General features: G+C 35.5%; 1 protein-coding gene across 9 annotated transcripts in view; it reads left to right on the top strand.

Moving 5' to 3' along the window:
- Positions 1 to 17808, top strand: part of VPS13B (vacuolar protein sorting 13 homolog B) — a 456296-nt gene that overhangs the window by 256544 nt on the left and 181944 nt on the right. For all 9 annotated transcript variants that reach the window (XM_080611867.1, XM_080611862.1, XM_080611863.1 and 6 more), the window contains 5 exons: positions 743 to 914; positions 1888 to 2002; positions 3969 to 4110; positions 5920 to 6328; positions 11399 to 11510. In XM_080611867.1, coding sequence (XP_080467993.1) covers positions 743 to 914; positions 1888 to 2002; positions 3969 to 4110; positions 5920 to 6328; positions 11399 to 11510 — 950 coding nt within the window. The remainder of the gene's footprint in view (positions 1 to 742; positions 915 to 1887; positions 2003 to 3968; positions 4111 to 5919; positions 6329 to 11398; positions 11511 to 17808) is intronic.

Raw genomic sequence — 17808 nt, forward strand, 5'->3', positions numbered from 1 at the left:
TCAAAATTCCTGAACATGTTGATCATCATAATTTACAATTGCCAATCCTCCTCACCTTCAATAAAAGTTAAGATTTTGGGTGATTATTGGTCTGTAAATCTTAGAAACAACTTGGCCTTAATGGATCCAAGTGACAATACCCTGGTCCTTTCCTTTTGTGCTTGAATAATGAAGAAAATATTCAACACCTGGTGGAGTTGCATGTGAAGATGCTGGTGGATTTTTAATGGCTTCTGATTGATATTAGTGACATATGTGTCCATTGCGTTCAGTTCAATGGGCTGTAAACACTAGGAGCCGATGAGCAATTACATGTTTAAATCTTTCCTTTCCTATTTGGAGGCAGCAGATTCTAGCTAAAGAGCAGGATGAAGTCCCATTGCTGATAACATTTCAGTTGTGCCATCAAGAACTACCAAACATGCCTGCAGGGCTTTGATAAGCCCCTGTAACAGGATTTTCAGTTAAGCTTTCATTTGTCATGATCCTTTCCTGAGAACATCAATCTTTGTGTGTTCTTCGTTGAGTCCTTAATGTTTTGGGGAATGAACAGAGATAATTGATGATACAGAAGCTTCTACAAGCTCATTTGTCAATGTAGCATATATTTAAGAACATTGCAACTGACAATCACCTTTTTTAAATAACAGAAATATTCAAAAGTGGCATTTAGACATAAGAAAAAAGGAGTGGTAAAAAGGAATACTCTTTTTTTTCTTCAGCTGTTACATTTGTTTCATAGGGTGATTCTCTTCAGGGTGGTGATGATTCTCCATTCTCAGACTCCATTACACTGGAACAAACAACAAGTAATATCGGAGTCTCAAGTGGACGTGTCAGCCTATGGATGCAGTGGATGTTACCAAAAATTACTATAAAATTGTTTGCTCCTGATCCTAGAAATAATGGCACAGGTATTTAGCATTCTTTTCTTATAGTATACTATTTTAAAATCCATACATTATTTTACAGCACAGTATTAACTATTCAGAGCATTTCTTAACAATATTAAACACTGAAATGCAGAAATAATGGGTTAGATCTATTTTTAAACCAAATAACAAGCTGTAGTTAGGTTACTACATGTAATCTGAATTCAGTACTGTTCTTTGCCATGAACTTCCCTTTTGTGGAAAAATTATTATATTAATTTGGAGAAAAGTTGGTTGTTTTACTTGAGTGCTGTGTTTATTGCCTTAAAAGCAATCATATTTCATTTTTATTTGATTTAGTAGTGTTTTGTGTATGTCCATGCATAGACATGTAGTTTTTTATTGATAATTTCAAATATAAATTTAACATAATCATCATAGTATAATCCTTAAAGTCATAGGGAGTTTAAGATGGAGTTCAAGTAGAAGTTTCAACTTTTTTGTTGAAACAAGAAATACGTGTGGTACAAAGCTTCTCTGTTTTCTTCGATATTAGAATTGGATTATCATCCGAACAGTAGTTTTTTGAAAGGAGCTCAGATTCTGTAAATGTACTGCAGGAATTGAAATTATGTTGGGGTTTTTTTGTTAGGAAATGCTGCTGCTTAGCAAATAACATTTACTCATAGAAATATGTATAAATAAGGAGAACAATGATTAAAAGTAATTTTCAGAGAGATGTGCTTGAACCTTTGATTTAAAAAAACTAATTATTGAGACAAAGAAATGTCAAATATTGTTAGAGTAAGTATCTTGGCAAATATTTTTTTATAATTTTTCAGGAATTATGCTATGAACACCTGAACTAAACCCTCCAAGTTTCTACACTTTTGTAAGATTTTGATTCTAGGGTTTTTTCTTGCTCCTATCAGTGTGACACTTAATTAAAAAAAAAAAAAAATGATTAAAACCTGTCAAGTTTCAGATTAATCATTTTGTTCTTTGACTATTGCAGAAGTTTGTGTTGTCAGTGAAGTAGAAGATCTCAGTGCCTCAGTGGATATGCAGGATGTTTATACCAAAATCAAATGTAAAATAGAAAGCTTCAATATTGACCATTACAGAAACAGGTAATTTCTGGAAGTTATTCTGCTTTTATTTCAGGTTGGAAGAAAGAAGGCAGCAGGTGTTTTGGTTAGTTTTGGGTTTTTTTCTTTATCCTTTTTAATTGTTTTCTTGAATTGAAGGTAACTGTTCAATTTCAGGGAAATTATTTTAGCCTTTTAGGTAATAAAAATCAGAATTGAATTTTCACAGAGTTATGTCTGATTCCAAAGAAAACCACAGCAATCAGTACAAATCCGGAGAGTGGTTTTTCACACTTACTGCTCTGCTGGTCTGTTAGACAGAAAAAAAAAGTAACTAATTTTAGCTGAACTTTTGAATGGGAGATTCCTTAAATATTTTTTCATGATGTGTTAACAAGTGCCAACATTTAATGACTTATAGCACCATACTCCACACTCTTAGACATTAAAAGAAGTTTCTAAAAAATTGAGCTGTTCCTTTGCTGTGGCTTAGCAACACTGTAATGCAGGGAACTAAGCTGATTATCTGTGTCTGTGACACAGCACAGTGTTATGCAACGTGTCCAAGCAGGATCTGATGTCTGCAAGGTCTTACTGGACAATTGTTGTTCCCTATATATAGTAGGAAGGAAATATAGTATCAGTTTAGCAAAGTTATAAGCATTTCTGAGACTTTTTTTTTTGATCAGCTGCCTGAAAAGAAGTCATAAAATTTGAATTCCTGTTCTTTTACCCAATGCAGTTATTGTTTGTGCACACTGTATTTTGTAGTATTTTATAATCAGGAATTGTACTTTATTTAAAAAAATCTTTTTAAAATCAAGTCATGATGGTTTAAAATGTTTTGGAATCCCGGTAGTTATGTGCTCTTAAGAAGTTGCTTTGTCCACAGATTTTATGGAAAGCTTGAGAGAAGGTACTTCATTCCCAGAAGCTGAAAGCTCCATTAGAAATGTTTTCAACTTCAGGGAGTACTTGTTTGCTAAAGTTATATTGAGGCTTTAAAATAAAAAAAAAAACAAAACCAATCAAGCAAAAACTTACTCTACTTGACAATATTGTTACTGTTCACATTTATATTTTGTAATATCTTCAGAATACCTTTCTCTGTCTTTAAATCTTTGTAGTCTAAAACCAAAAGCAGAGAATAGATAAGGTGAACGTTCTGTCTTCCAGGCCAGGGGGAGACTGGCAGTCAGGACATTTTGAAGGAATATTCCTACAATGCAGAGAAAAGCTTTTGGTGAGATTTCTTTAATAAACTAAGGTGCTTACCTTGAATAACTCTTCTTCAGCAACATATTTTTCTTTATTTTTCATATGTTAAAAAGAATGATTACAAGAATTGTAGTACAAAGCACTTTTTAATACTTAATAGCTATTTTTTTCTAAATAGTGCAGTGATTTGTAACGTATATGAATGTAGCTTTTCTTTCAGTTTTTTAATTCTTGTAATCATTTTCCTCCTCCTTCTAATGAGGGTATCTGCTGAAAATCCAGGTGTAAGTCCCTTTTCTGTATTCAGGATTTTACTATACTTTTATTCTTATGGTCTTAATCTCCACCCACCGACCGATACCCAGGCCGATCCTAGCAGCAATCTAGCCCTTCTGGGTAACTGCCCCCAGTTTTATATACTGGACATGACTTGCTGTGGTATGGAATACCCCTTTGGTTAGTTTGTGTCAGGTGTCCTGTCTCTGCTTCCTCCCGGCTTCCCCTCCTCCCTGACAGAGCATGAGACTCAGAAAGTCCTTGGTCAGAGTAAACATTACTGAGCAACAACTAAAAGCATCGGTGTTATCAGTGTTGTTCCCAGGCTGAAAGTCGAAAAAACACAGCACTGCACCAGGTACTAAGAAGGAGAAAAATGACTGCTACCGCTGAACTCAGGACTGTATGGCAAAGGCTTTACCTTCCAGTTATGTAGAAACACGCAAGTTCAGTGTATTTCAATTGTTTTTTCTTTTTGTCTTTCCTTCTTCCATGCCTTGTTCATTACCTCAAGTCTTGGGGAAGATTCTTGGTCTCTGGGGCAATATGGAGGTGTGTTCCTTTCCTGTACTGACAAGCTGAACAGACGTACCTTGTTGGTTCGACCCATCAGCAAGCAGGACCCTTTCAGTAACTTCTCTGGCTTCTTTCCCTCTGTAAGAATCTTTTAAAAAAAATTTTACTACAGAACTTCCACTAATAAATGCCAATTGGATTAAAAAACCAAATCCAAACAAAACAAAAAAACGCAACAACAAAAAAACTCAAATGGCTTTAGTTTCTTGTAATCTCTTTTCGTTGGTACAGAATATGTGTATTGCTTATACTGATTGTATTTGTTGTGTTACTTCCCTGTTAGTCTTTAGTAATAGTTGTCAGTCATTTTTTAGTAGATACAGGAATGAAGGTTGATGTTTCACCACCTGGTGTGTAGCAGCAGTCCACTGCAGTCAATGGGATTCATTTATATTACAAGTGAGCGCATACAGTAATGTTTGAAAACCAAATATGTAAAAGCCACTAACGAACACCACATTTTGTTCCTGTAATTTGGATATCTATTAGGGATTTAAGTACTTTGTATTACTGCAGTATTCCTTTATGCAACCTTTTAAAATCACTTCTATAATTCTATAATGTAACAATTTTGTATTTGAGTTATTCTTTTGAATGCTTGGAACATTATGTGCTGATTCAGAATATCTCAGTGTGAGATATTTAGCCTGTTTTTTCTTGCCTGTTTATCCTTGAAAGACTTTCTGTGTTATGACATTGATCTATTTATCTTCACAAATGTATGGCTGTATAGAATCACTTCATGTTAGTGGAAGTTCTGTGTGGTCTGATTTATTTTCATCAAGAATAGTGATTGGTAATACTTGCTCTTATTCTGTTTGTTTCAGTTCTTACAGGAAATTAACTTACTAATTTGTTTTAATTTACTTAATCATAAAAGCTTCTAGTTTTTCAGCATTTAAGCTCTGTATCCTGTTTATTTATGAGAAGATATTGTTCCATTAAAAAGTTTAAATAATATTAAATTATTTTAAATCAAATTTGAAATGCTGAAAGAAGCAACTACTTGCAAAATGTAGTTGCTTTAATTTGTGCTCCCATGATTATAGCTAATATTTAAACAAACTTACGGAATTCTGTCAAAATGTTTATTACACTGTTCAAATAATGGTTTTCTTAGTGTTTATTTTTACATTTTTTACTCAGTAACAATGTATTACTGAAAGACTTTTGAAGGTAATATGAAAACTGTACTATGCATCTTCTGGGAGCTAAGCATACAATTGTCACATTTAGCTGGGAAATGTGTCTTGAAGGAATCTGCTGTTTCTGAAGTACAGTGCAGTGTAGCTTTATTTAAGTGATGTACTTTAGCATGTGGTACTGCTGTTCTCTTTAAATACTCAGAGGGGATGAGGGCAAAACCAGCTCAATTCTTAAGAGTACTTAGTTGACTATGGGTCATTTATACACCCATTTTTAGATGGAGTGAAGCTACCTCAGCATCCAAGTGTTATTTTAGCACCGTTTGCACATATGGAAGGAATAATGCAAGGAACTAAGATCTACTTCTGAAATGTCTAAAGTGAAGGAGAAATCAAAATACATATCTGTGTGAAAAATTAACAGAAAAAATGGGTAAACTTTGACCCTGGAATATGTGGAGGGTTTTGGCTGATTAGATTTGAATTGCATATAACATAAATAATCAGAAAAGAAAATGTTCAGCAAATCAGTTTAAGCTGACACAGTACAGTGAAGTGTGGATGCACTGTGGACAAATTGTTCTTTCAGAAAAATGAAAGATTTTTTCTACTATACAGAGACAGTGGAAAACTATTAGAAAATATAGAACCATAAACAACTAACAGAGAATATGATGAGTAATGGATGTTATATGTGTACATTTTTGCAGCAGTTGTTTGTTTTTGTTTTTTTTCTTGAAACAGACAACTGCAAAACTTTTAGATGGCTCCCACCAGCAACATGGATTTCTTTCTCTCACTTATACCAAAGCTGTGACAAAAAATGTCCGGCACAAACTGATATCAAGACATGAACGAAGAACATTCCATAAACTATCAGAAGGTCACACTGATGGTTCTCCTCACTTCCTCCATGAGATCCTTCTCTCTGCTCAGGCCTTTGATGTGGTCGTCTGTTTTCCTTTGCTTAATGCGATTGCAAGCATTTTTCAAGCCAGGTTGCCAAGGAGTCAAAAAGAGAAAAGAAAATCACCAGGCCAGCCTATGAGGACTCATGCTCTAACTTCCCGCAACTTGCCTCTGATTTACATTAACACTGGTGTAATAAGAGTCTTCTTTCCCAAAAATGAGGAAGATCATCACACTGCTGAAGGTACAGTATTTATGTTAGAGATTTTTTGCTTTCAATATTGCAAACACGTACTCTGAGTTAAATCACTGACTGTTGCTGGAGCCTTCAGTTGTAAGGGCGAGTTAGGAAACATCTAACATTCATGCTTCTTCTCTACAGATGTGCTGAAAAGTTTTTGTTGCTTTCCCAGTACCTATATGGTCAAGAATCACGGAAAGAGAACCCAATTTTGCAGTGGTGATTCTTGTGTTAGCTCTCGTTATGCTGATACCAGTTCAGTCTTCCATAGACGCCTGTTCCAGTAATGCAGTGTAATCAGGGAGCCTTAGGTCTTGTGGGAATTGACACCTAGAAAACCATGCAGTAGAGAAACAGGTTGATGTTCTAGTTCAGTTTGGAGAATGTTACTGAAGTGTACCTTATGATTGATGCCCAAAAGATGGTAATGTTTATCATTTATTTAGTAAATTTTAATTGAACCATTCAGACTTCTATGCAAGAGGTTTTCAGGTGTTTAGATTTGTGGACAGCATAAGTTGTTCTTGCAAACAACAGGAAGTAGCTACTTGATGTATGGTAGTACTTTTTTCTGTAAGAAATTGTTTTCCATTCATGCATAAAATATATTTACATCCCTATTGAAATATTTGTACATAAATAAAGCAATTCTGATGTTAAAATTCCTGCATGTAACAGCTAGCAGGAATGTGATTGTTCCCATTGCCAGCAGTTGTAGAGAAAAGTTTTACTCATATCATGATATGTTTACATAAGTCCTGTAGGTATGGGTGGTTGGTGGGTTTTTTTACCATTATATACAATAGCACACCATATAATCCTAAGAATATAGTCTTTAGATTTTTCTCATAACCTAATTGCAAGAAGTGCAGACAGGGAGAATTTACATAGATAATTTTTTTTTGCCAGCATCCTCTACAATTTTCCAACTGGGAATCCTGAAAACACAGGAAGATAAAATTAGACTAGCTGTGTTGGCAAGCAAGAATTATGATTCTGGTTGGAAGGGAGTTCTTGGGCATGCTGTCAAGGAATTTTTTTTTTTTTTAAGTATATTTTTGTAGCTCTGTAGCTATACACTTCGTTAAACAGAAATGATAAAAAAATTTATCCTGTTGCTATCACTTGCTTGAAAATGCAAGCAAAGAACAGAATTGCAAGCAAAGAATAGAAATGCTACTGGGAACAGAATGGTTAAGAATGGAGACAGGAAGAAAAACTATGTATGCTTTTGAAGAATAAAGCTAAAGATTAGCTTTACTAAATAAGTAAGAAATCCAGCAAACCTCTTCCACTGAAAAAATCTGAAATATGATCACTATGAAAATTAGTACCATTCTCCTTTTATTTCTTTGTTCACCCTAAATTTTCCAAAACTCTTCTCTGCTTCTGAATGTGAAATAATTTTTTTTTCTCTTCTACTGCTTATTGTCTCCAAGAACAATAGAAATTAGAACCAATAATAAAGAATGAGAGTTGAATATGACCCATGTTACTGGTGTACTAGATTAGAAACTTGTTACATGCTGTGGAGATACGTCCCAAAAGATTTCATTCATCATTTATTAATTAAGAGGGATTTTTAATCCCTTAAGATTTGGGTGTTTCAGGTTGTGATCACTGCAGTAAAAGTAGAAAAACACTGACCTCAGTTTCTTTTCTAGTCAGTCATCTGCTGTTTGTACCTTGTACCTAGTGATAGCTACTGCAGCTGTCCTCCCCCCCAAAAAAATGCATGTAATTGTAACTTTTTAGCTAGAATTAAAAAAAAAAGGCAAATATGTTCTTTATTCATGCCATGCAGTACCAGACTTGCACAGTTAACTGTGGTACACATACACTAGGAAATAATCAACATCATGGGTTTTATGCTGAGGGGTTTACATTTGTACATGCATGAATATACCCACACATTTTTATAACCTTTTAGTTTCATGTTTTTTTTTGCAGCAGCATGAGATTAGCATTTCTTTTTGTGATGGACTTGAGGGCTGCCTTCTGTCCTAGGCAATAAGCAGTGCTGCTTTCCATCACAATTTGATTTGTTAATACATCAGGTGGTGGTTCAAGCTCTGGCCAACAGCCAACACTTAGTAATGAAGTAAAGGCAACAAAATATATAAAAGCAATATATAACAAATAGAAACAAGAATTACTGCAAAGCAGAACCCTGTAAATAAAAATCTTAAATTGCAAAAACCAGATAAGAAGTGGTAAAGACAGGGAAAATCCACATCTGGCTGGTTTGAGGACAATAGGAGCTTTTTTCAGTATGACTAGGAGTAAAGTATCAGGAATCACGAGAAAGGCCATGATAAATTTGATGATAGTGAAAAAGAAAAGGCGGCATACTGAATGGATGTATGCCCTGCATTTGTAGGAGTGATATATTCATGTCACATGAGCATGACTCTACTTTGAAGTCTGTCATAACATATGGTCTGTAACATCCTCCTTGCTTACAGTTGAAAAGTGTCAAATCCGTCAGACTGAGTAGCTTGTGCTCAGAGATCTTAGTCTTCTGCGGCTAATTTTTAACACACCTTAGAAGTGTAGGTTTTTAACAGCTAAAGGTGTATGTGGTAAAATGAAAAGTGTGATGTTCAAGTAAAATGAGGAGAGGTAGTTTTATCACTCTCCCCCACAGAATGTAAAGGGAAAAATACCTCTTACAGGGTACAGTTAACAAACAATTACATCTTTCTTACATAACACTAAATAATGGCTTTATGGAAAGTTATTTTGTTCAACACATCTGATTTCCATTCTTCATTATGGCTTCAATTCTTAGTTGATAAAATGTTTGCAAGGATTTGATAATCTTAGACTTTTGTAAGGAGTCTGACATTGTGTCTCATGGTATTCTAATTTAAATACATCTCCATACGATATCTTTGGAAATGTTAAATGAATTTAAAATGGCTAGCTAATAGTCTAAAAGAAAACCCCAAACCAACTCAAGTTGTCAATTGGGAATAATAAGTGAAATTGGTATTTAATAATCTGAAAGTAAATGTAAAACCATTGCTGTTAATGTCAACATATGTTGCAAAGAATTTCCTGAGGAAAATAGTGTTAAGGACTCAATAGGTCATGCATCTGGATCACTGTGCTTAAATCACTGCTTGCAGAAAATATAGTAAATCTTGTAAAGCTGAGAGTTATATATCAAGGAAACAATTTGTGTTTCAAACTATATCCTCAGGCTGGAGAGACTATCCTGGGAAACAGTGGCTGGAAACATCATAAGGGTCACAGTGGACATAGTGAAAAGAAGTAAGAGAGGTAGCTGTGCTTCTGCATATTGCAGCTGTAATATCATGTCCATTTTGGTTTGTGTTATAAAAATGGGTATTGATAAAACTGGAGAGGGTGCTGAAAAGCACCAAAAATGTTAATCAGGTGCTGGGGAAGCCGTACAAGAAAGGATTAAAAGAGCATAATGTGTTCATCTCAGCAAAAAAGAAGACTGAGATGATTGGGTAAAAACAAGTAAGTTTGTGAACGTTATTACACTTCAGTCTGTTAGTTTTTCCTAGATTGCACTTATATTGTGTAGTGTAGACTTTTTTCCCCCCTCCTATTTTTACATATTTATAATGACTATGATTATATACATTATTCCCACATTTTGAAAAACTAATGAAAGAAATCATGGGTTAATGTATGGAGATAAGAATTCATCATCCTAAATCATGACTTAGATTACCACTCGTTAGAAATCAGCTGAAAATATTAAAGCCTGTAACTCTTTCTGTTTTAAGATTGGCTTAATTTTTTGACCTTACAGGAAGAACCACACACAAAAGAACCATATCCTAAAACCTTTACATAATAGAGACTCTGATAAGTAGTCTTACGTTTATTTGGCTTTGCTAAGTGTCAGAGACACCGTAAAATTCTTAGCCTAAGATCTATTTTATTAAGAACCAGTTCTCAGAATTAGACATCTGCCACCTAATTAAGTTGCAGTTACAATCTGAAGTATAGTTGGTAACTTTACTCCTTTTTCATATGTGAGTATCAGGGGAAAAAAAAGCCCACAACAAAACATCAAGTGTGCAGTGGCAGGAATTCTAATACTTAGTATAATGCCTTGCTTTTTGATCTAAAAGTTGCAAATGCAGGTTCTGATTTAGTCACAAACAGGGTGATGTTGTCAGCTTAACTTTTCTACCTTAGTTCTGGCAAGCAAACCATCTATATATAGGTGGGGCCTAGAGGGTTTGACTTCTGGGCAAAATGTTGTTCAAATGCTTTGTGTATGTCTGTGTCTGCTGAGAGGGAGATGCACTAGACTCAGTCTTTTCTTCTAAGGAAATTTCAGAGTTAGTTTAGTATGGGAAATGTGTTGCTATTTTTTTCTGGGCAGAACTTTGGTTTTCTATCTATTATGATCACTGTTTTTGAAACTGAGACTTTGTAGATGTGGCTGAAATTTGACTATGATGTACATGAAGTGGAAAGCAGAGATCTTTCTTCTTGGAGTAACTTTGCTATTGATGTGAAATTTGCTGTCCACTGTTGCATGTTGTTCTTTGTATATGTGTCAAATTTCAGATTCTCTTTTTCAATCCTTGTGTTTGAAGTTTTCATGTGTGTTGCAACCAATACCAAATGCTACTGGGATGGTTACAATAAATATCCTACCGTGTTTTACATCTAAAGCACCATATTAAAAATGGTGAATGATTCAGAGTGCTTTACATGCTGCTATTTCAGCAGATAAGAAGAAACAGGCAAATCACAAATAAGTCTGTGGAATACAACCATCAGAGAAAATGAGAAGTCACAGACGAGGATTTAGTTTTGTGATAAAACTCTGTGGGGAAATTAAATAACAATACTTCTGTCTTTTATGTATCGCAAACAACCGTGCTATTGTTTTTATGGTGTTTCAGTTTGGGGGTTTGTTTCTGGGGTTTTTTTATGCATTAGTTTTTGCTCCTGTGCAAAACTGAATCTTTAGCAGACATTCTTATATAGATTTTTTTAACCAATAGTTTTTCAGAGTTTCTGCTGCAAGCATTTGACTTTCAATCAAACACATATTTTCTCTTTTCCTGACTACAGCTAATCCAGCAATTAAAGAAGACACTTTGGTTCTCAAGATTGGATCTGTGTCTATGGCTCCTCAGGCTGACAACCCTCTTAGTAGAGCTGTACTCAGAAAAGACATTTATCAGTAAGTGTTGGAGAGGGAGTTGGGTTTTCATATATGGTCTCAGAAAAATTCATTTTGAGAGAAGTTAGTTGATCAATAAAATGGGTACGTGCAGCCTGTAAAAATACTTTTCACATATGATCTTTTGATATTCAAAACCAGGTTTTTCTGATTTTCTTCACTTGTGGGCTTTCAAACCCATTTAGACAAATCAAGTTCTTCTGTGAAGTGCTGATGAATACCAGAATTTAAATGTCAAGTCATTACGAAGCTTAAGCTCACAGATGAGAACATTTTAAGAGGCTTTCTTTTATTCAGCTACAACAAAGTTCACCTAAGGGAAAAGGAAATTTTTTGCGACTACCAAAGTGCTCAGTAGCCATATAGTGTGAAAGAGATAGATCTTAATAATATAAATGGTGAACATATATTCAAACTGTAGGATTCTTGATGTCATGTAGATCAAAGCTGAAAGGAACGCAAACTTCTAAGGAACTCTTTCGCAGTAAACACATTTTCTGTGAAAATGTCATGCTCTGGATTGTGTCACTAAGTATGTGCAAACCACACTAATCATATATAGGCAGCAAAACTGGTGAACATATGTAATCAACATGATAAAAGTAATGTATGATCTTTAGTAGAGTTGGCACTGTTGCCAGACATGAAAGTATGGTTGCAAATAATACCAAGTGAGAAAAGTCACAGAAATACAGATGAACAAGTGTCTTATACTTCCCGTTGGTCTGTTTTTCAGATGTGGCAATATTTTTAACTACTTCGTAGTGCTCTTCAATAGAAATTACAAACATCAAAATCTTTTCCCAGCAGTAAAACATTTACTGCCTAGAAAATGACAGCAAGTTTTACTTTTTGTCAAGACTAGGATTTTTAGGAGACCGTGAAGTATCTCCAGTTTCACTTCTGATCACTTTGAAGTTGTGAGGCTTTTTCTTCGTATTTCCATGTGGAAACATTTAAATTAGTGTTTTTGCTTGTATGTTTAGTTATAGTAGTCGATATCTTCTTTTTTTTTCCTTTTTGTTTTCTTTTTTTTTTTTTTCCCCTCCCTTTGTTAAAATGAGCATTTTATCTATTGTATTATTGAACTGTCGTGGAAGAAATCTTACAGCCTGGCACCAACAACAGCTTTGGGTGGCAGGGCCTGATCCAACTGTCCGTGTGCCCACAGATAAGAGATCTTCCCAAGATTTTTACAGGCTTTACCTCCGTCTTCCCTCTCAGTCCAAAGAGACTCGCATCTGATATCTGAACCAAGTGTACGTTCCACTTCTCATAGCAACCAAAAATTTGTGAGGAAAATCCCCAGTCATAAAGTGGAATCTGTAAGTTCCAGACCCCATAAGGCCATTCCTGTCACCTAGGGGATCTGTGTAGTGTTCCTTGCACACACATTACAAATCAGTGAGTAAACAACAGGAGGGATGCAGTTTACACCTAAAATCAATGAAGCTATGCCAGTTTATATTTTTGAATATGATATCTTCGTAATTGTGGCTTTACCTGTAATGCGGAAATTCAGTGCTTTTCAAACCAGAAATCACTCAGTTCCTTAAAGAGTCTGATGCCCTTCTGCATTATGGGTCTCTGGGACTTATGTACATAAATATTCCCATCTAGGTTTGTGCAATGTATATTTGGCTTTCATAGTTTTATACAGTTACAATATGCTCCCGTCCTCCTTTAGAAATCAAGACATTAAATGGGTAAAGTAGAAATAAGCACTGGGCCACAGACATCTCTCATCTGACTGCTACTGACTTCTTTGTGACCAGTATCACAACACCATGCTTCCTGTATCTTTTTCTGAGTAATGTCTGCCATTTTCAATAATTTCCTCTAACTGCTGCTGTCATCATTCTTCTAATTTCTCAGCAGCTGCCAAATGGTTCAGTCTTATCTTTGTTCCTTTAATCATCCAATTATACTAGCTTTAGTGTTTTTAAAATACATCAGGCAGAGTGTCAAGTTACTTTGCAGAGTTTTATGAGACAATATTGAAGTTGGTAGTGGGTGGTCTTTTGGTTTTGGGAAGAGGGTTACTATTTTGATCTGTTCAAGCAAGCTTCAATGCTTTCAAGCAATATAAATTAATATTTTTTAAGTATATATATTAAGATTTCAGTTTGGAGTCAAAGTCGGTGCATTTTCTAATTACGTACGGGTTTTTTTGATCCAGAACATACTGTAGTTAAGGTTGAAGATGGCCATTCATTTTCTTACATGGCAGTCACTGCTATTAGACCAATGGACTTGTGAGTGGAGTTAGTTTCACCATTTTTCATTTTTTCTTTGGAAAATAAGATAAATACAAAAGTCTTTGTATTGTTAGGGCAGGGAACATGGTCTGTCTTCAATGAAAAAAAGAGGTGTCAGGGATATTTTTAACACATGGGCCTGATGGTAGTATTCATTTCTCCAAATACAAGATTTCTTAACTTACACAGTATTTACCCTTTTTAACCTGCCCAGGGGAGATGGTACTAGATAGCAAAAATGTGTAACAGGCTAATATAGAGTGCTTAAAATTCAATTAGTGAAATGAGCAAACCCACACAATGTGTAACTCGTGTATTCTGGTGAAAGATTTCGTAGTAAATACCAACAGAGGTAGAAGTAGTACAATATGCAGCTTTAAATACTCTAAAAGAAAAAAAGCATTACAGCAGCTTGTTGGTTACTGAAGAATTAGCTGCTACAACATTCTAATAATCCCAACATGTTGTCTTCTTTTTCCAGCCTCTCTTCTCCTCTAATTTGCTTCTGCTGCTTTTAATAGAATAAAACAAAATAGATTGTTGTCTGAACCACTGTCTTTACAGTGTTTCTGGAGTGGGGATACAAACTTAATTTGCGGTGTCACTTTGGTTTAAACAGTCTTCTGTTTAGGTCTGAAATACAACCACATGAAATTAATGTCACTTTTGTACTGTTTCATGAGAAAGAATTTTTGCTTCTCATTTAGAAGCTATTCTTCTAAGAAAGGCTGAGAAACATTTTCATGGCTAAAGGCTGAATAGAATTCCCAAAAATCTTTTGAATTTTTCCCACAGATTCATGCAAAAAACCCTGAATGTGCTCATATATTGTTAACAGCATGCCAGTGCATGAAAGGTAAATCTGGAATGGCTGCGGGTCATACTAAATAGACCAGGCCACTTCTGGCCTCTAAGCTGAAGTGACTTCCTCTGTGTCTTAGGAAAAGTGTTTTACTTGCTTAACTTTGAGAGAGAACTAAATTGAAAATGGAATGTTGAGAAAACCATGTGCCTCAAAAGTTTGGGTACAAATATTTTTTCAGGTGATTATTGAAAGTTGGAAAGAAATGTGTTAACATGGTAACTTCAGTTTTCTTATAGCATATAACAATTAGTCTAAAAATAACTATTTCCTTCAGTAGAAAACAGGCTAATTTATTTATGTAGTAAACAAAGATGCATATGCCATAACAGTAAATATAGGTCCGCTTGAAGAATTTGACACATTTTCAGCTGTTCACAGTAAGAGACAATTTTTCCTTTTCAGTTTTCCCCCTATACCACTAAATCCTAGAAGTTGGTTTGTTTTAATGATTTTTCATGAACTTCTGATTCTTAAACCCCAGCTAAGGTATGCTTCTCTTCAAACAGAATTGTATGTTACCATCAAAAAACCACCAGTTCTATGGAGCAGAACTCTTGTAGATACCGGAAGGGCTTGGGATGGGGAGCAGGGTATGTTGGAGATGTTGGATAAAGGAGATGTTGGATAAAGATGCAAGTGAGGCAGCTGCCTAGCCTGGCTAAAGCAAGGGAAGAGCAGTTAATTGAAACTGAGGAGAAGTTAGATGGTCAAAGAAGTTTCTGCTAAGCAGTGAAGGAGAGAAACATGTTTTTGTGGGTTTTAACTACCTGATCATATTAAACTTGGGATTTGGGAGGGGGGGATTGTTGCTTAGAGACAGCTCAGCAAGCTATATAAAAACAAGGTGATGTGGTCATTTCCTGATGTAATCATGCTGTGTATGTTAGAACTTTTGCAGTGGCCAAATTAATGGTCAAATACACTGTACAAAACAGAGAAAGGTCTAGCATTTTTGGGAAGGAAGAGTACTGAAATAGGAAAATTATCTTAATGCCCTGATGGAGTGAACGTCAGCCAGTTATTTGATCTCACAGAATCATAGAATGGTTTGGGTTGGAAGGGACCTTAAAGATTATCTAGTTCTAGCCCCCATGCCATGGGCAGGGGCACCTTTCACTAGACCAGGTTGCTCAAAGCCCCATCCAGCCTGGCCTTGAGCACTGCCAGGAATTGGGGAATCCACAGCTTCTCTGGGCAACCTGTGACAGTGTCTCACCACCTTCACAGTGAAGAATGTTTTCCTAATATGTAATCTAAATCTCTCTTCTTTCAGTTTCAAAGCCATTCTCCCTTGTTGTGTCCCTACAAGCCCTTGTGAAAAGTCCCTCCCCAGCTTTCTTGTAGGTCACTTTTAAGTACTAGAAGGCTCCTCTAAGGTCTCCCCTTTTCAGCCTTCTTCAGGCTGAACAACTGAAGCCCTCACAGTCTGTATTTGTAAGAGAGGTGCTCCTTCCCTCTGATCATCTTTGTGGCCCTTCTCTGGACTTGCTCCAGCAGGTCCATGTCCCTCTTATGATGGGGATACCAGAACTGTATGAATTACTCCAGATGGGGTCTCACAATAGCAGTGTGGAGGGGGAGAACCACCTTACTCGGCCTGCTGGTCAGCAAGTCAGAGAAAGTGCATCAGAAGGAAATCTTATAAATGCTGTAACTATAAGAAAAATGAAGCATCTTTTTGGAGGCAAAAAATTGAATTTCTCAGTCCTGGGCTCACTCTTGTTTTGCTCTGTGGTGTCTAATAAGGTAAAAATTCCAGCTGATGTTTTTCTTTTTAGTTGAGATCTTTGTAAAACACTGTCATCTATGGATTTCTTGATACCTAACATCAAAGGTATGCTTCTGCTACAGTGCTAGTGTTATGAAATTAGGAAATTAACTGTATGCAACTAAACAGAGACTTGTCACAGTTGAGGTGTTTGTAGCATTGTTCACCTAGGAGGACCTCAGTTAAGATTTCTTATTAGCAGTGAGCACTTTAAAAAATGAACAAACCATCACAAGACCCAGCAATTATATTTCTGTGAAAAATAAGAGGAAGTAGATGCATGTCTCTGCTGAAATGTGAAGCAGCTCCGAGTACAAATTGAGATGATATTTAGTTCTATTTCTGTGTTGGGATAAGGGCCCTGTTATACCAAATACTGTGCAAATTGCCTGTTCAATTATGTAGGTAATTGCCATTGGCTGGTTTTGGCCTCCTGTGACATGAAACATTAATTAATAGAATTTTAGAGAGTATCCATGAACAGATGGAGTATAATATTGGTAATACAAAAATGAAATGGCTGACAAAGAGCACAGAGAATTCAGGCTGTTGGAAGGCTATTGTAAAAATCTTTTGCTTATGAAGTCCAGAATATATATTGCTAAGCTATCATGTACCAGAAGTTTAGGTGAACTGAATCACAAGCTTTCCTCAGCTTGGCCAGTAAAGAATCTAATTGTTGTCTATGCTCTGGATTCATCATTTTTGAGATCCAAGGATTTCATTCATGTCATACATCAAAGCTTAATAGTCCAGGTCTGAATGTTCCATGGTCATTTTCATGTGTAGATCTTTCATAGATCAAAGCATAAAGCTGTCCTTAGACTGTTTTCAATTTATGAATGTAAATGGAAATTCTTTAAACACCACCACCACCCCCCATCTCCCCAACCCTCCATCCCCCAAGAAAGAATTACATGGCAGAGAGTTTAATCATTAAAGGGTAGTTGTAAATTATTTATTCTTTCATAAAACTTTTAATCCATACAAGTCTTTTTTATTATAAATCTATCTAATCTACTATGTTTTTAATTTTTGTAGTTTACTGTTTTCCATTGTTTAACTCTCAAACATTTACAAATAACAAAACAATGCTATTTATCTTTATTTTAAGGACCTTTATCTAGAACATGCTTGTAATAAGCATGTAATGCCCAGAATAAGTTAGCAAAAATCCTTCAGTGAAAAAAGGAGTAATAAACAATCTTGTTTGTATGTGCTGATAGTGAGGGGAAGGAAAGAATGATGGAAGGAGTTTATGCAAGAAGCACATACATAGCCAGCAGTCTGTGTGGAAATCTGTTTTTTCTTTCAAATGTGGTTTAGAAAATCAAATGCTTTTCAAAACTTTTCAGCAGCACCCACATCTATAAGCATCGTCTCTTCAGAAATATTTTTTTGTACAAT

The sequence above is a fragment of the Psittacula echo genome (genome assembly GCF_963264785.1).
Source record: "Psittacula echo genome assembly, chromosome: 2".
Taxonomy (NCBI): Eukaryota; Metazoa; Chordata; class Aves; order Psittaciformes; family Psittacidae; genus Psittacula; species Psittacula echo.